This window comes from Silene latifolia, chromosome 10 (assembly GCF_048544455.1).
Source record: "Silene latifolia isolate original U9 population chromosome 10, ASM4854445v1, whole genome shotgun sequence".
Lineage (NCBI taxonomy): Eukaryota > Viridiplantae > Streptophyta > Magnoliopsida > Caryophyllales > Caryophyllaceae > Silene > Silene latifolia.
In genome coordinates, this window is record NC_133535.1 from 13,634,542 (window position 1) to 13,655,113 (window position 20,572).

The following is a 20,572-nucleotide window of genomic DNA, read 5'->3' on the forward strand; positions in this document are numbered from 1 at the left end:
TATATGTTTATTTTGATATAGGTGATTGGACTTTACCCTTGTCGATCCTTCGTATGATTCATTGTAAAAGGAAAAAAGCCTCTTACTAGTACCGAAGATGGTTGACAAATAACTTATATCCATTGAAGTAATATGCGACGAACTATTAACGAATAACTCTTCTCTATTATAACTGAAACTGAACCTATAATTGATCGAAAAATTCCCGAAACAAAGTCTGGAAATAGGTGAAGTACTTGTCCTCCATGTGCCCTCCGAGTACCAATACGCTGACATTTTCACTAAAGGGCTTCCTCGTCACTTCTTCACCCGATTTCGTACCACGGGCTCCTCCCGTTCCAACTGTGGGAGCGTGTTAGATATTCTATGTATCTCCTAGTCAACAGTCAAATATTATGTAAATATTTGTTACTAATTAGGCTCCTAGAATCTATCATTGTATAGTTGTATAATCTTCTAAGTATGGAACATAATCATTTGAATTTACGTATATATATGAATGAGAAGCAGGAGCCATATTCAAGGGATTATAAACTATTGACAATATGTATAAAAAATTTAGCCCACAACTTAGTAACAAGGCCTTATACTTTTGGAGCTTAAGTAAGGACAAAATAATGGCCTAAATATGCACATCCCATCTTGTTGGGTTGTGTTACTACGGTGGTGGGTCAAGTTGTTATTTTGTCCTCACTTGAGCCAAAAAGTGCAAGGTCTTATTACATAATAAATCGATCCACTGGTAATGTAGCAGGAGTAAGTAGGTGTTAGCTGGTGGTTGGGAGAGGATTGGTGGTGAACTGGTGATATGTGGTGGTCAAAAGTGGTGACAGGGGGGACTTAGCGCCTAGTCATCACCCACCTATAAACATGTTATTGTCTACTCACTTAACAACAATAACTGACGGAATAAAAGTTAGTTAAATGTCATTTTAATATATACCCCGTACTATATGTTTGTCTAATGTATTAAAAGGTTACGAATTACAACATATATTTTTTTTTTTGAAATAGAAGAACAATTCATTAATAGAACAATATACGACACTTATAAAGGATATCTATAATCGTAAACAAACCTATTAATTAAAAATCAAAGAAAAATAATTCTTGTATACTAGGGATTTCAAATCAAAATCTGACAATTCGGCTTGTCATCGTATTGCTATCTTCAAGTAGCTTTCGAGAGGATCCTTGATGAGTCATAATTATATACATATTTATGCCTCTCCTTAATTACTTTTGATACGGTTTTTGTGCTAAATTATATTATTTACATGCCTTTTATGTTAGAACGTTGATACTTCCGCCTTTTGATGTTTAATGCAGGAATGATGCATTTGAGGAGCAAAGGAATGAAATGGGCATCGCGGAGTAGGGATGAAGGAATACACGAAGTATGGCACGGAAACCCATAAGAATAAAGGAAGAGAAGTAAAGAAGAAAACACGAAGAAAAGAGCTGAAGAGAGTGGTTCCTCGATCAACTAGACCCAGGCTCGATCGAGGAAGTGGTGACTCGATCGAGTAGCCCTATGCTTGATCGAGGAACCAAGTGTTTCCTACTTTTCCGCAATTTTTCTTAAGTCGGTTATGTATTATTATAAATACCTAAACTCGTACCCAGTTTATTTACGCTTTATTTTCCGTAGGTTTAGTAGAAATTCTCTAAAATCTCTCTTAGAATACTTTAGATTAGTTTGCATTAATTTAGCATTCAGATCTATTGCCTTTAATTACGGTATTGTTCTAATCTTTCAATAATTATATATTATTTCAATTACTTGTTCATCTTTTATGTTCTTAATCATGCTTTCTATTATTGTTATTGTTGTTATTATAATTAGTATGAGTAGCTAAATCTTATATCTAGGGTGAAAGGTGATCTAGGTTGTTGTTAGAAGGTGTTTAAACTAATGAATTGATTGTTAATATTGCTTATTTGTTGTTGTTCATGTTGTTGTTCTTCATCTAATAAATTAATTACTGGCCAGGGTTAATTGACTAGTATAGTGAATTGAGACTTTCATCAACTGAGTTAGAATCAATATAGGACACAATAAATGAATAGAGATAATTTAATGATAGCGATTGCATGTTAAATTAGATCTAAAGGAATATTGAATTGACCGATCATATAATCTTAAACAACATAATTAGCTCTATCAATGAATTAAATCACATCCCGTATTACTACCTAGTGAACCCGAATCCCTAGACTCTTTAATATTATTGTTATTCATCCTTATTTTACATTGTTGTAAGCTGTTAGAAACCAAATCAACAAACCCCCAAAATTGGTTACTTTAAGACGATCTAAATATAAACAAACTAGAATAATTACCTAGCCTCCCTGTGGATTCGACCCTGACTTAACATTAACTATCTTGTTAGTAGTAGTATATGTTTATTTTTATATAGGTGATTGGACTTTACCCTTGTCGATCCTTCGTATGATTCATTGTAAAAGGAAAAAAGCCTCTTACTAGTACCGAAGATGGTTGACAAATAACTTATATCCATTGAAGTAATGTGCGACGAACTATTAACGACTCACTCTTCTCTATTATAACCGAAACTAAACCTATAATTGATCGAAAAATTCCTGAAACAAAGGACTGGAAAATGATTCCCCAAAATAGTAGTGGGCTGCCTAGCAGAAACCCAAAAAAATCACACAATTAGACATAGAAGGTAATACAAAGTAGAAACGTTACAATTAACCGAAATGGAGAAAATATTACATAACTGAAATGAACTCGGATTGACACTAACATGTGACATATCCCAAGATAGCAAATGACATAGCCATCTATAATAGGTGGGTAGCCGTATAACTCAAATTAATTAACTCAACCTGAAGATAGCAAGTGACATGCAACGACTTACAATAAACTTGAAATGACCATACCCGATCAGAACTCGATCAAGAGCTAATTAAGATTCAGCAAGCGAGCGAGTACCATGACGTTTGCTCTGGCGAGTTTCAGCAATCTTGATTATCAAAAAGAAGAAAATTCGGAAACACACAGTCATGAGTAACAAGACGAGAAGAATAACCCACTTGGAGTAATTAACCTGAACCTGTAAAATATCCCTCAATATCTCTTCACTAGTAAATACCCTATTTACCCCGCCTGTTTGATTATTTCCAGTAAAACTTAGTCCTTCAAACTCATTTTTTAACAGCCCTTCATAGCCGTACGCACCGTACAAAATATAGTACAAGGGGTATTTCCAAAGAATTGGAAGTAAGTCATTAGGAAGTTTTTGAAAACCCGAAGTCAGAAAGACAAAGCCTTGTATTCCTGCACCTATTGTGATGCCCATTAAGTAATCAGGGACGATACTCGCAATCATCATCATCAAGCTCTCTACAAGCGACATGGCAGTGTAGATTATAAGTATGAAGTAGAGGAATCGGTCGAACCCTTTTTGTAGACCGGATATGTAATAGGCGAGCGAACCAGGAATAACTGAGATGATGATCAAGAAAGGGATGGACGATATTGTGTTGCTCATCACAAATGCACTTACTCCATAGTGTCCATTTAGTCTTTCTCGTCTAAAAATCTGCCGAGACATTCAATTTAGACTAAAGTTTTCCTCGGACAAATTAAGCTGTGTTTGGCCTTACTTTTAAAAGTGTTTTTAGAATTAAAAGCACTTTTTGGCCAAATGCATCTTTATTTAAAAGCTAAAAAGAAATTTTTCAAAAACCAAAAAACCATATTTTGCCCATAAAAATAGAAGCAGCAATTTGGTACTTCTGCCTGGAAAACACTTTTAGAAAATTAAGCTTGAAAAATAAAAACTCATTTTCAACAAGTTAAGCCAAACTTACTCTAAATGTTTATTCAACTAAATATAGGTGATATTTGGGCCGGTTTTTAGGAGTGGTTTCATTGAATAAGCACAAAAACTATGTCAAACAATCAATTTTGAAGAAGTTAAAATAACTTCTTTTAAGCAGAAAAGTCAATTTTGAGAGCAAGGTGGTTGCTTCTAACTTTTACTTTTATTTTAAATATTTTTAATGCATAAATGACAAATTATATGTTGTAAACATGCCAAAAAATAAATAAATTTAATACTTATTAATTCATATTTTTTTAATTCCCTACAAAATGAGACCCATCTTGATATACTTTTCAATAAAAAATTTCATTTTTCAACCGCTTACGTAAAAGTCTTGTTGAGTAGTCATTTGTTTTTTTTTTTTTATGTAAAATGTTAGGTCAAACACCAACAGTTTTATCAATAAGGTAACTTTAATTTCTAAAAGCAAAAACAATTTTCTAAAAACGAGACCAAACATGCAATACTCCGTAATATTCTATAAGATTTAGCGTCCCTAAAGTGAATAATGTAAAATTTGGAATCTATGGGCTGTTGAATTTTAAAGCATAAATAAAAATTTCATTCCTTAAAACTTCTTTAATGAAAAATATGATAAATTGAAAAAAAAAAAAAAAAAAAAAAAGTTAACAAAATTACATACTTTCATATCCTCGACAAAAGACGGGAACCCGCCAATCGACATGAACGTTAAGAATCCACTAATGAAGCCAAATAGTAATCCCCGAGTCTGTTCATGATATAAATAAATTCCACTAATTAGACATTAGTACATAAAAATAAATTTGAAACTATACTGAATTAACAATGAGGCAGGGACTATAGTTTGAATTTTTGGGGTGAAACTAAAGATAGAAAGATTCAGAGTTATTCTACGTGATACCCTCGTGACTTTCCGAATTCTAAATGATACTTCCGTTTAAATTACTTCGTTTAAATTTATTAAATAATTATTAAAAACTCGAACTACTAAAATTTGAGTAAGTGTTGATTGTTCGACAAATTACTGTCAAAAATTTAATAGAAATACATAATCTCAACATTTAAAAGATGCGGATTAGATCATTGAAGATATTTTAAAAAGTTGGTTAAATTTTGGATATCAATAATGTTTTTGAAAAATAGGAGTACCGCTCTTACCTATCTATTCAACCCATTTTTTGGTTAGAACATATATCATCTTTTTAAATAAGAATTTATAATTGTGTTATCACATTAATATTCGCATTTTTTGGTTTTGGAATTCGATGCCTCAAGTACTACCTTGACTATCGTACACTTGCGGTTTTAATGTATAAGAATCCTGAATTAGAGAAACTAATCACCTGAATTGAAGAATACGAGTTACCAAGGGTATGGTATATAGTCCCTAAGCAAATGCAGACTGCAACGTACATGATAAGGCGAAGTCTGTAGTAACCTGGATCCCGATACATATTCACGAATGACCTTTTAATTAGCACAAGGCATTGAGTTATGAATTTTGCTTGGCTTCTTCTCTCTAGCCGTGCCCCTTCCTATGATAAAAAGAAGAAAAAATGGACTATAAATCTCCACACTTTATTGCGTAAGACCATTTTATAGATATGTCCGGTCCAATAATGAAAAATACAAGTGTAAAAAAATTAGCGTAGTTTATTTTCACACTATACATCTTCTATTTACTAAAAGAATAGGCGAAACTTCAAATTTTTCTGCCTAAACATATTTTCTAAAATAAAGTTTAGTTATTTTTAGCATATTCTATAAGTATGGTGCACTATAATACACATAATCTTTCATATTTATATATTTATGTCATTTACTATTTTACATTCTACACAAAATTATCTCCAATCTTTTTATGATATAAAAAGGAATTCTTTGTTTTGTTTTAAGAATCATACGAAAAAAATTCATTGATTTTTTATGATAAAAAGTTGCGGCTAAAAAGATATTATCTGTAAAATTTTATAAAATAACAACATTAATCTCTTGGTAATAGGGAAAACTCTCTTTGAAATACTCATTTCATGATTAATACGATTTTGACTTTGATTTTTCAAATCAAAATATAATGATGAGAAAAGTAAAAAAAATAAAAATAAGATTAGTTAATTTAAATTTAATAAATATAATACAATAAAAAAAAAGTAAAACTCTATATATACCGTGCATACATTGCACGAGAGCTAAACTAGTTTTGTTCAATTCAGTACATTTTTTTTTCGCAAAATGCACGCGGTGCCCCTAAGGTTTGATATTTTTCCCGAAATACCCAATTTTTTTATCCATAAAACTTTAAGAGTCCATATCACTCGTGTTTACGAGCTCGGAAAGTGTCGAGTTTTTTTTTTCAAATTGATCATCTTTCCAAGAACTAGTTTAGCTCAAAGAATTTGTCGAGTTTGGAATCCGTGACAGAGATATGGTCACTCAAAGTTTGTTTGGTCAAAAAAATTTTGACATACAAAAACTCCTAGCCACGAGATCCAAATACGACAATTTCTTTTTTTTTTTTTTGCAAATCATAGCTCTCGGAAAAATGATCGATTTGAAAAAAAATAATTTAGGCATTTTGGGCGAAATGTCAAACCTCAAGGGCACGCGTGCATTCTCCGTTTTTTTTTTACATTAGTTTCCATTGCATGCCCTTGTACAGTTGTACAATAAACACCCAATAAACTAAATACTCTCAAATTCCTACCATACAATCACCCAATAAAAACATTTTTTTCAGTTATCTAAATGCGCAAAAGTGGTAATTAACACCTTTAGGTTTGTTGAATTGTGAGATTAAGACTCTGTTTGGTAAAATTAACTGAAAAGGTAGCTGGAATCTGAAAAGATAGCTGAAAACTGAAAAGGTAACTGAAATCTGAAAAAGTAAATGATAAAGTAGTTGAAAATTAGAAGCTGATAAGGTAACTGATTATATAAAAATGTGTGTGGCAAACTAGCTGAAAAGGTAGCTGATTTTGGTAAAATGACGTAAAAGGATATGTTAATTATTTAATATTATAAATTAAAGGGGTAAAAGATGGAAAATATCTCATTTCAGTACTTTATTTCTTAAATGCTACCTGAGTTAGCATTTCATTTAAGGTAGCTTATTTGGTCAAATAAGCGACTTACCAAACACTTGCAAAAAAATCAGGTAGGTGAAATTTTGGTCAAATAAGCTACTTTGGTCAAATAAGCTACCTGAAATGTCTTACCAAACGGAGCCTAAACCTCTTAACCTTTGATTGTGGTAAGTAGACCCCTTAACTCTGTTTAAAAGTAAAATTCAACCAAATCTTTATTTTTCAACTTTTATATTTTGCTACAAAATTCAATTTCTGGTCATAAAGAAAATTTATTAACACATAAAAACAATTATTTAAAAGTTTAAAATATTTTATAAAATTCATGATATACATTTTAAGCATAAGTTTATATGCATGAATTAAATAAAACGGATTTAGCTTATGATGTATTCTCAAATGTACATAAACAATATTAAAAATTTTAAAACTAATATTCCAATATTCTAAAAAATCTATGTTAAAAATTATGCTTAAAATTATACTCAACAATTAAAAAATTGCATTAATTGTTTGGTTAAAAATACAAATTCGGTCAATTTTCCCTTTTGGATAAAGTTAGCGGCGTAATTACAATGATCAAAGGTTAAGGGCTTAATTTCACAATTGACCAAAATTTAAGGGGGTGGGTCGACTGCCATTTTTACGATTTTCAATATAAGTTTCATGTAAAATAAAACTTTGAATTGTAAAAAAATTGTGAACAAATGATACTATATACAAAGTAGTAGGTGGTTTTGAGTTTTAGAAACGAGATTCTAACTTATTCTAACATAGCAATTACGTTTTTTTAGTTAATTTATAAAATCTTGTGATTATACAATTCGATCCTACCGATTTAGTCGATCCTAGCCATACCATTGATTCAAAGTAGAATCGCAATTCTAATAACATCGATTATGATAATATCACTTTTTTATCTCTAAAATTTATCTTTGTAGGAGTTTCTTACTTTCTCACGTAGTGAGCATACTTGGGTTTGAACATCCGAGTACTCTGGTGATGACTTATACGAATCGGACAAAATGTTTATTGCTTTTTCTGTGCTCTTTATCCCTTCCTCTTTCTGTTGTAGAGCAATTCCAAAAAAAAAAAAAAAAGAAAAAAAGAAAAAAAAGGTCGTGTTAGATTTCTTCGGTTCAATACAAATAATTATGATTATGAATGAAATTAACTAGGCACTTACCGACGCAAAATCGTTATTGATAGTTCGAAGGTAGTGATCAGATGGGTTTCTCATACTTGGGCACGGGAAACCGTTCTTTGTGAAAAACTGCAAATAAAGTACGTTTAGGTTAGGTTTTTTGTAAAACGTTTTTAAAATAAAATATCGTAAAACATTATTAATGATTCACACGGATTCATGATAGTTTGAAAACCCAAACTTATTTTAGTGAGGTTATTTAAGTAAACTAACACTCAATTTTACAATAACACATGTAATTTGTCTTAAAAACAAGATTTTTTGCAAGGTAAATATAATCAAATGAAAAGTTACAAGATAACAGATTCTAACAAGAAATATATTTATTGTTCGAACGGTTGGGTTAACAAGAAATCATGAGGCCATTCACAGTGAACCAGACTCTCCAATGGTTTGATTTTGGGACTTGTTTACAATTTTAAGAAATTGCAAGTTAATGGTTAAACCATTGGACAAGTCCATGTAGGATAGCTTAAACCAAGCAACTAATTTCATTAAGCAAATAGCTTAATTGACCCTACCATAAAAATACAACCAATAGAAATTAGTTCAATTTATTATCATGGGTTCAAGCTAGTTAGAATTTAACCTAAACCATTAAAATGAATTAGTAGCTCGAATGTAAACTAGCTTAAAATGTGATGTGCAAATGATAAGCTAGTTGCAACTAGCTTACCATTGAACTTGCTCTTATAGGTTATAGACTTGGTCAAACTTCAAGGCCGACCCGACCCGTCCCGTCCTGACTCGACCCGCCCCTCGGGTCTATTTTTACCCGGCCAGTGTAACCCGTGAAAAGCCATGCCCAACTCGTCAGAATTTGGGGTCGGACCCGGGTCCATGAAATACAACCCGACCCACCCTAGACCTGCCTCCACCTATAATTTGATATTATTTGGAAATTATACTAAATCAGATGACTCGGCCTGCCCAGACCCATCCTCGACCCATCCCGGTCTGGTTCAGGTCCACTTCCATCAGGCCCGTCCCGTCCCGTCCCATGTTGATCCGCCCCATACACCAACCTGGCTCCGAGTCCGCCTAGCCAAGCTCGGCCTGCCCAAATGTTTGACCACTCCTAGATCAAACACTACCAACTAGTGAACTGCTACTAACCTTCTCGACCCTCGTTTAGCTCTCATTTATCCTTAGAGTAAGATTATTGGTAGTCTTGAGAAAAGGCTTTGGTAAGTCTTTAAGAGAAGACTCACTCAAAACTACCAATAATCTACCAAAGTCTTAATAAAGTCTTAAGTTGAGTCTTGAAGACCCCACTTTCAAAGGAAATAATCCAATGAGTGGATTGCATGTGTCATTTTTTTTTTTTTTTTAAGTTTGTAAAAAAGTAGTGAATGAAAATGTAGAGTCTGAGGTGAATCTGACTGATAATATATGAAGTCTAAGGTGAGTCTGAATAATAAAGAAATAATAAAAGTTAGTGAAAAGTTGATGTGCCAGAGTCTGAGTTTTCCTCCCATACGAGTTTGAATCAAACATTTTTTCTGTGATTGCTTTTTGAGGTTTTTGTTTTTTCAATTAAACATTTAAACTAAAATGTTACTATGGGTTTCTTCTTTGTGAATCCATTTTTTATATAAAACAACTTTACAAGTGACTAACTCATTAGAAAATACAAAGAAAGAAGAGTACTGAATTGGCTGCAGAGGTATGACCAAAGTAGACAAGCTTGCCATAAGAGAGAAGACAAAGGGAATGAAATAACTCGAAAACATCACTGCTTGGTTGATGAATAGAAGCAACAACGGTGGTTTGTTCTTGTCGAGCAAGATTGATAATGTAGCTCATGACATGGTACGATGCAGCACTATCGAGTCCACTTGTAGGCTCATCCAAGAACAGTAGTCGCGGCCGGGTTAGTATCTCCATGCAAATGCACACCCTCCGCCTTTCCCCCCCGCTAATGCCGACTGTTGTTCGGCCACCAATTGTTGTGTCGGTTGCATTTTCAAGACCCATCATCTTTATGACATTATCGGCTCTCTCTAACTTCTCTGTTTTTGGCATTGTTTCCGGGAGTTGGAGTAGAGCCGAGTAATATACCGCTTCTCTTACGGTTAGTGTTGTCATCAAGATGTCATCTTGTGTCACGTACGCCTATTTCAAAACCAGTTAGGAAAATATGTCTACGCAATCATCATTATCATTATTTGGTGTGTTCTTATTAATTGAGCAAAATTGTCCAAAAATTTATAAAGTTTTAATAAACAGTAGAAAATATATATAGGGGCAAAAAAGTCTCTACATTTTCCATCCCTAATGGCTATACTATATCAATTCATACAAATTATAATTATGAACACTATACTCTATTACTAAATATTTTCTCATGACAAAAAATACTTTTCAATAAAATAGTTTGAGAAAAAATTATCAAATATCATATGTTTCATAATATAAAAAAAAGGTACTGAAATAATACACCGCTCATAACATTAGTGACTCTCTTGATTAGTTTTTTTTATTTCATTTTTTTTATGAAGTCAAAATATAAGAATGACAAATTTGAAATATTAAATAGTTGACAATTGAAAATTAGTTAATTTATAATACATCCTCTGTAACTATATGGTGATGTTTCCATTTGAGTTTTTGCGGTCTTTTATTTATATATAACTCCGTGATATTTTCGTCTAAGATATAATTTTATAAGAAATTTGTTTATACCATATGTTTTAACTTTATATCTTCCACAATGTTCCACAACTTTCTAAATATATATGGTCGAAGTTTGCAAATTTGACCTTAAAAAGCCAAAGAAGAACAACATAATATAATAAAAAAAAGTAAAAAAAATAAGAATTTGTAAATTAGTGCACGATTGCACGGGATCTATACTAGTTATGTCATAAATGTGATAGTGTTTCACTTGGGCCAAGCCCAAATACAACTGCTTCTAAGTTACATATTTCGCATGACCCAAGCTCAATCAATTTTTTTTTTTTCGATGGTGAAAGGAAAATTCTTCCATCCTCCCGGAGGACGTCCTTGTTGGATTTGGACTTTCATTAGTCGGTTTTCTTATTTATAAAACGGGTTGAATGTGACCGGTAAAGCCCACTACAGTTATATGATCCATTGGGCCTAGGTCTGTCTCAGTCAGTACGGTTAAGTATATAGTGTGATGGTACTGATAAGTCTAGGGCCTGTTTATTATACAGTGGGCAGCCTGATGGGGGGCCCAAATACAGTTCTATTATGGCTAGGTCTCTCTTCCTGTCTAGAATACCTCTAACCTATATAAATAGGTTATTGGGTTGACATGCCCCATTGATTGTCAACATAAGGAAAACCTAGAAGAGGGAGGAGAAGATCCTAGTATACTAATCATCTTATTACTTATTATTATTATACGCTCCAGACGATCTGACTATTGCTTCCGCTAAAGGTATGTACCCTATACAATATGATCCTATTAATTTATCTTACATGTGGTATCAGAGCAGGATTGTATTAGGGTTTCTGACCGTAATATTCTGTTCTATTCTCTTTTCGTTAGATCAACGAAAATTTAAAATTATTACTTATTGGATAGTCTGATGATCTTAAAGTGAATTGTTACGAACTAATAAAGAAAGAGCATGAAAACTTACGAACTAATAAAGAAAGAGCATGAAACTTATAAAGATACAAACGAATGTCAGATCTTGTTCCACGCATAAATATTCATGCCTTGTTGATCAAGTTTATTATTTATTTATTTATTAAACGTAATCAATTTGATATTATCCTGCCGTGATGTCAGGCTAAGTATAAAACTTAAAACCTGACCATGTGCCTTTCGTCTTCATATGCTTTGTATTGAGTTTGCACAAACAATTTGATAGTCTTTCCTTAGTTATTCACTTGGCGGCGTCATGTACTCATTCACGCTTACTTGATGCGTGACTTGAATTATAGTGTTCTTTATGGATCCTTAGTACGGCCGTGTATAATTAAGTTCTCAATATTGAAAGTTATGCACTTGTAGAAATCCGTGAGTATTATGAATCTATTTTCATAGTCCATATGTTATATCATATACTTAATGGTAAATTATATATTATAAAGGATAGCATGAGTATCATATATGGGCAAGGTTCCGGTGAAATATTTTATCTGGCGGTGGTTAGCTTGGCCAAAGCGGGTTATCTACTAATAGTTAAAATAATTCGTAAGGATTCCGGAATGTTTGTGCTTCTTAAATTAGTTTCTATAATTTCCTGCCCAAAGGAGGAAGTTGTATAAGTTAATTTAAGTAAGTAGTTGAGTAAATACAAGTGTAATAATTTGATTTTTTGGAAATTTATCTGCCCAAAGGTGATTTATTTTTGAGAAATTTCCTTATCTATTTACTTGGAGGTAGTTATTATGTCTTGTGTATTCTGCCCAAAGGGGAATGCATAAGGTATAATATGATTCCTGTTGGAGGTAGTTATTGTGTTTTGTGTATTCTGCCCAAAGGTGAATGCATAAAATATAATATGAATTCGTGTGAGAATATTGCGACTCCCCTAGCATATTCTTGTGTAAAGTTATAAAGAAGTTATACCATATCATGCTAATAGTGGCCTTGATCTATTGTTTCAGTCATTTTCTTTGAGCAATGAAATTTGTGCTATTAAGAGTATAAATGAGAATACTTTTATTAAGTGGAAAATGATGTTAAGTTGGCCATTGGTTTATTTGATTAATATATGTATATATCGACTTAACTGGGCACAAACCTCTTGCACTCGTACATGAGGGTACTCAAGCTTAAAATGACTATCATCTTTATAGGTGGGAATTGGTACATGAATTATGTATGTTGATATTGAAGAATTCGATGTCTGGGAATTTCAAGGTTTTCTAATGGGAATTGATGCTAAAGAATTTAAAAAAGTCTGAAAATTGGGGAATTGATGGACTGTCTCATTAATTTAAATCATGTATGATGTGATTAGTAGTATTGAAGTGCATATCATCTTACTAAAGACAAAGTACCCGTTGTTGAGTTTATTCCTTGTCGGTTAAATTCTTAATTCTCTTCCCGGAAAGGAGTCACTTCAAAATAGCTTACTGCCCCAAACTGATACATGGACCGACAATGACTTATTTTATATGGGTGAGTATTGAAAAGGAAATAGGGGAATGAGATCAAGGAAAAGTAGTGAACTTATTCATTAAGCAACTTTTTTCGAAGGGGAAGTCAGGTAACATTTATAAAAGAGCACTAAAGACGATAATTTCCAAAAGTATAGTATGTCTCACACTGCAAAGGCTCATGTGGTTAAGAGTAATAATAATGAACAGGGTAGTATTCCTAGTGGACTTACCTGTTGGTTTTGCGACCAGACTGACCATAAATTGAGAAAGTGTTTAAAATACAAAATCTGGTTAGCAAGGATAATAAAGACAGATAATTTATTGGCCTTAGTTTGTTTTAAATCATGTTTAGTAGATGTGTCACCTCATTTTTGATGATTAGATAGTGGATCATTTGTTTATATTTGTATTCTCCTTAAAGGGTTCCAAAATAAATAAACACCAATTGAGATTATAGTCACCGTGTCTGCAATGAATGGCGGGAAACTTGATGTGGATTTCATCAGAACAGTTGTTTTAAACCTAGTTCAAGTTTTTTTTTTATCTGACTCTAGAAAATATTCTTTATGTGTCGTATATGAGACGATATTTGACTCTATTTCGCAATTTGACATGTGTGGATTTCGTTTGGTCACTTATAATTAAAAGGTTGAATTATTTCATAACTCTCATATGATTGAAAATGCTTTCCTCTGTGATGTTTTGCATTAATTGGATTGGATTTGATTTCCCATGATATTTTCTTGAATGTTGAGAGTCTTAGAACCAAAAGAATATTGACCTACGAAAATTTAGAATTTTATAGCATAAGAGACTTAGTTAGATCACTAAAGAGCGTATTCATGGACTTGTCAAATGTGAAATTGTATCTGGACTTAATTTTAAGGAACTCTTAAAGGATATTCACACTAACATTAGTGAACCACTACTATTTGTGGAAAGACGTCATATATCATAGTCATTAATGGTGATTCTAGACGTGGTTATGTTTACCTTATATGTAGTAACTCTAAGGCTCTTGTCAAGTTTAAAGTATTTATTGTCAATATTTAGAGCTTGTTTTGTATGACCATTAAGACTGAAAGATGATACCGAGTTGGAAAGTTGTTATGTCAAATTAAACATGATGATTCATGGTTGTATATGAGTTTTTTGTTTTATACTTATTGTTGGACAATATATAATGCCAAGTCTTCTTGAACAAAACGGTGTGAACAAAACGATGTGACTGAGCGTTGTAATTGTACCAATAAGGATAGGGTGAGGAGTTTGCTTCGAAATACAAATTAACAGCTTATAGCTAAAGTAAAGCTTCCAAATCTGCCTTATATATCTTGGACCCAGTACCTGAAAACTTTTTTTTAAGTGTCTTATGAACTATGGATGGATGAAAGCCAAGTTTGAACTTTTTTTAGGGTGTGGGGCTGGCAGTTAAGTTGGGAATTCATATTTATAATCTTTCTGGAAAATTTTGATCCTAAAACCACTCCTAAATCCTTTTGTTACTTATCCTACTGTAGATTTTAAAGATTAAGATTTGTAGAGTATATAACAGTTAAATTTTCTAGAGAATGGCTTAGAGACCTGCTGTTGTAACAGAAGGCTTATTTGTCTCATCATGAGTTTGTTGGTCTTTTTTTTATGCATTAGAAAAATATTTATTTATTTTTTTTTCTAATGGGGAAGTATGATGACCAGTAATGCTATTTCACATAACCCGTATGTTGTTGCATATTCTAAAGTGTTTTCAAAAAGGCTTTAAGCATTTAACTATGTTAATTTTGTTGTCTATATCGGGGAAGTTGATTATGACCTGAGTGAAATAGTTAGGGTTATAACCTATAATTAAGGTATTTATTTTGTACAAGCAGATAAATGAAAAGAGGTTATATATGTATGATGAGATCCAGTCGATAAGACACATAATAAAGTTTAGGAGTTAATTGTTACTCCAGTGGGTTTTGTTTTTTTTAATCCAGTCGGTTGTAAAGTGAATCTCTAAAATAAAGTTGGATTTTGAAGGTGTTGTTAAGAAACATAAGGAGAGATTTGTGACACAGGGTTATACTAAAAGAGAACGTATGAATTTCAATGAAACAGTTTCACCTGTTACTTCAAAGGATTCTTAGGTCTTTCATTGTTCATGATTTAAAGTTATACTAAAATGGATATTCTCATTGTTCTTTTTTGAATGATTTTGTTGAGAAAGTTAAAGAACATATGGTATGTAAATTGAAGAAATCAATTTATGAATTGAAACAAGTTTTGTGAGTGGTATATATATAGAGTTTCATAAATTTATGGAGTCTAATGGACTTGCTGAAAATATTAATGATATTTGCATATTTTTCAAGATCAGTGGGAGGATATTGAATTGATATTCCTTGTTCTTTATGTTGATGCTATTTTACTTGGTAGTAATGATCTTGATTTGTTGCATGACACAAAAGCAAATCTTTTTATTGTCTTTGACATGAACGATTTGGGGGAAGAATGTTTTGTGCTTGGTATTAAGATTGTGTGTGACTTGTCTAACAGAATGTTAGGATTATCTCAAGGGAGAAATGTTGAGTAAATCTGGTGTAACTCTCATATCTAAAAGTGAAAATTTAAGTAAGAATGAATGTCGTCCTTAAAGTATACTTGATGAGAACACTATGTAGGAGATTCTTTATGATAATGTTGTTTATAATTTGATGTATACTGAAGTGTGTATTAGACCTTCGAGGCTGTGTTTGATGATGTGAAATCCGGTATAGGATTTGTTTTTATGTTAACTGGTGGTGTTATCTCTTGAAAGAATATGTCTAGTTGTCTACCTATGTTATGGAGGCAAAGATTACAGCCTGTTATACATCCACTCATCATGTCAAGAAATTGAGAGATAACATTTATAGCTTTATGGTCATTCTTCATATCACACAATCTATTACTATTAGTTGTGATAATAGGGGTTTAGCCTTATGCACTAAGAAGAATGTAAAATCTGGCAAATCTAAGTTTTTGATTTGAAAATTCATAAAGTTAAAGGATGGGTTGAACTTGAAAATGTCGAGTTTGTGTCTCTTTTAAACTAAGGAGATGATTGCGGACCCATTGACTAAAGCACTCATGGTTATTGAGTTTTGAAAAGTATGTTAAAGATATGAGTTTTATGATGCATTGAATTAGTGGGAGTTGTAATTGAGATATTTTGGTACTTGAGGTACTGTATATATATTTTCAGTAATAAGGTTGATGTTTTAATTCTCACTAAATGTATGCATGTTAAATATAAGTTTAATGCATGTATGATTATTGTTATAATACAATTTGTGTCTCGTTAAGAGATGTTCTGCATTAAAGCTTTTGCCCTTTAGTGGGTGTTATTTTGTCCTGTAATGGATGTTGGCTTTTGAGCCATTACCAGTTGTGGTGTTTTTGGCCTGTAGGGGTGGAGTTATCCTTTAATAGATGTTGGCTGTTTAGCCATTGCCTGTTTTGGTGTATTTACCCTTTATTGGGTGGTTTAATATCTAATGATTATAAATATACTTTAAGTGGTATTTACCTTTTAAGGTAATTAAGGGGAATACTTCTTTAGAAGTGGGTCTCAATTGAGACTGTGACCGAATGTGGTTAAGCATGCTCATCTTAAAGTTTGGATCTATTATGCTAAAACCACACTACACTTTGTCACACTTGGGACTCATGTCGGTAAGCTTTTGGTGTTGTGATCATGGAAGGTCTTGTATGACTTTAATTGTACTATGTCCGCTATGATTCACATTAAATTGCTTATTGGACCGAGTTCTGTTAACTGAGATGTTTATATGGCCATGTTGTTCAACCCGAGAGTCGTTTTCCAAAATAAAGGTTTTCGAAATATTTTCGTAAAATAAAACTTCTTTTAATAAAACCAACAAATGTCGCCCAAGTTGGAGAATGTTGGATTTGGACTTTCATTAGTCGGTTTTCTTATTTATAAAACGGGTTGAATGTGACCGGTAAAGCCCACTACAGTTATATGATCCATTGGGCCTAGGTCTGTCTCAATCAGTACGGTTAAGTATATAGTGTGATGGTACTGATAAGTGTAGGGCCTGTTTATTATACAGTGGGCAGCCTGATGGGGGGCCCAAATACAGTTCTATTATGGCTAGGTCTCTCTTCCTGTCTAGAATACCTCTAACCTATATAAATAGGTTATTGGGTTGACATGCCCCATTGATTGTCAACATAAGGAAAACCTAAAAGAGGGAGGAGAAGATCCTAGTATACTAATCATCTTATTACTTATTATTATTATACGCTCCAGACGATCTGACTATTGCTTCCGCTAAAGGTATGTACCCTATACAATATGATCCTATTAATTTATCTTACAGTCCTCCCTATTCACACATAATGTTCAAGCTCTCAGAGCCCATGATACATTCATTACTTAACAAACTAAAGAAACTAGGGCAGTATGAAGAAGAACGGAATATTGGCAATAAGCGATTGAACCAGCTCAATCATTAAATACGTGAAAATTAACACGCTTCGGATCTAATATCGGATCTCCAAAAAATTCAAACTTGATATTAGAATCCGAACCAAATTTTAGTGTACGTCTTGCACGTACAATTGAGTTGAGAAATTGTCTTGCACAATGGAGTCACTTTTGTTAACAAGCGTACGTCTTGCACAATGGACTCAAGTTTTGTGATAAAAGAAATTCATTAAAAATTTCTTAAAAAACTTATTAAAAGAAATCATTAGTTTTGAATTTAAAAAAAAAACCACACACATTAGAATACATATTTCATGACATTACTCAATTTTGTTGGCTACTCAGATTGATTTATTTTTCAAATCAAAATATATTGAGTTGAAATATGAAAAATTAATAAAATGTCAATTTAACCTACAAATAATAAAGTAAAAAAAATAAAAAAAAACTTTATATATATCGCGCATATATTATGCAAGATTTAAACTAGTTCTTTACATGGCAAGTAAGGCCGGTTCTTAATATATAATCTTGACGTACCTGTTAGAATATCCGATGTACTAATTAAACACCCAAATAAACATGTAATGTAAGGTGTCAAGACGTCAAGTTCTAAGGCACAGTGAGGTACTAACCGAGGTCCCGAATGCAAGAGCTTGATTTCGACCATTAATCATAATTTTTCCACTTTGCCTCATGTTTGAAAGCAACCTTCCTGCTTGAATTGAGTATAAGTAAGATAATTAAACGTGAGAGAATGCTAAATAATTATTTATAGAAAATAAACAAACCATACTCTAGTAAAATGTATGACTACTAAAAAGTTGAAATAATAATGTACAGGTTACGAGTATGGTTTAATTCTAATATATAGAAATAAGAGAATGAAGCGACCTGCTAAAGCATCTAACAGAGTTGATTTTCCGCTACCGGAAGGACCCATAATAGCCAACACATTCCCTGGTTCGGCGTATCCAGTTAGCCCTTCTAAGATCGTCGACCGCCTTGACTTTCTGGTGGTGTGAACTTGACGAGCCGTGACATAGAGGTCACTCCATGTCAAAAATGCACCTTGATGTGAAGGCTCATTTATTTCTATCACCACATTATCCATTTTATTTTTAATTTGTATTCGTTAGGTTATTTTTGATACTACATTTACTATACGAGCCATACGTATATATAGGAACACATTGATCTAAGGTAGATTGACCGGCCATGAAGGGCGGCAAAAATCTTGTCGTGCATCCATGACTTATCAATCACACTGTCTCATTCATTATTATTCGAGTAAATCTCCCTTTAAGAGTTAAGACGGGCTACTTTCGTATGAAATAATACGGGATTTGAGGCCACTTTACAACCAATTGTGAGTTTGTGACTACTTTAGAAAAAAAAATCATAAACTGTAAACACTAGCTGAACTAGTATGGTTTATGGTCTCATTTGACCATAAAATAGTCTCAAAACCTGTCTTATTATTTCCGACGAAAAATGATCCGTCTATAGCAAAAATTTGCATTCTTTATGTCCAGCTAAATATTTTCTGTTGTTGGGTCACATCCACCCACTTTCTGGACTAAGTCAAAGTTGGTTATTTTTAGCAATTGGTCTCCCTTGTGACGGGTTACTGTTTGTGCCGGATATTTTGTGAGATAAAATGGTAACAAAATGGGTTAGTGGAGAAAGGGGACCACATGAATAGTGTTGCAGAGAGATAAAAAGTGGGTACTTTGTGAGGTAAAATGGTATCCGTCACTCAAAAGTGACGGATATATGCCGTCACAAACAAGAATTTGTGTATTTTTAGAATCTCATGTTTTGCATTTGTTGCCCCTTACTTTTTTGGACTTAGTCAAGGTTGGTTATTTTCAATTGCTGGTCTTTTGCTTTTGACATGAATTGAGATGTGGTTGTCTTAGATTGGAGGAAATGTTTTCCGGTGTTAGCCACCATATAGTCGGAAGGTGGGAGATTGTTAAAAATAAGCCAAAAACTCAATTTAATTATCACCCCCTCTCTTGAAATATCTAGTGTGTGTTTCCTTGGAGTGACGAATAAATTTTTACTGTGACGGTAGTGAGGACATAACAGAATTAGTAATAAACTTCGTTAAATTTATGTATGTGCCACATATTATTTAGATTCTTGTCATAATTATTGTACTCCTTCCAATCCAAAGGATTGATAACACCTTTTAATTTAAGTAAGTCTCCTATAAACTGGTTTTACAATATCACGTAGTAAGCATACTTGTCATTATTATTGTTCTCCTTCCAATTCATTGAACCTGAGACCTTGTGTTTAGAAACTCAATTACTAACCACCAAGACACTATCATTCATTGAATATTTAGTGCACTACATTTATTTATTCTTTCTTTTACTTTGATTTATTACTCAAAAAATCGGGGGCCTGTGCAACCGCACGGCCCGCACGGGTCCAAAGACGGCCCTGATTAAACGGCGCAATTCTACTTATTAGGAGGGAGTAACTTTTAATTAGGGATTTAGTGTGAGAGAGAGAGGGGCGAGCACGAATGTATCTGGGAGACTTTTTCAAGTGACTAGATAATAATGTAAATTAAAATAACGCGGAGTATCTTAAGAATGGAATTAAACTAATGACAATGCCATTTGTTTTAACATCTTGAAAATCAAATCAAATGTCAAATATATCTTTGTAAAACCATACCAACCTGTTACGTCAAGAAAAGTTCGACGAGCGTGATCGATCATGCATACATGTTAACATGGACGTGCGTGTGTGATCGTATCATTAGATCATTCAATTATTATGTGTGTTTCGTACATCCTACCCAACCCAATGAGAATATTATTATTGATTAAATTTACCATAAATAATAGAACATAATCTAATAAAATAA

At 32.8% G+C, this 20,572-nt stretch overlaps 1 protein-coding gene across 1 annotated transcript; it reads right to left on the reverse strand.

Moving 5' to 3' along the window:
* Positions 1–2,705: 2,705 nt before the first annotated feature.
* On the reverse strand, positions 2,706–18,799 carry LOC141607131 (ABC transporter G family member 1-like). The gene is made up of 8 exons (XM_074426492.1): positions 18,580–18,799; positions 18,321–18,400; positions 9,777–10,241; positions 8,109–8,195; positions 7,875–7,988; positions 5,183–5,374; positions 4,501–4,587; positions 2,706–3,572 (listed from the first exon to the last, which is right to left on the reverse strand). The coding sequence occupies exons 1-8, from the start codon at positions 18,797–18,799 to the stop codon at positions 2,937–2,939; spliced, it is 1,881 nt and encodes a 626-aa protein (XP_074282593.1). The 3' UTR covers positions 2,706–2,936.
* Positions 18,800–20,572: the final 1,773 nt, after the last annotated feature.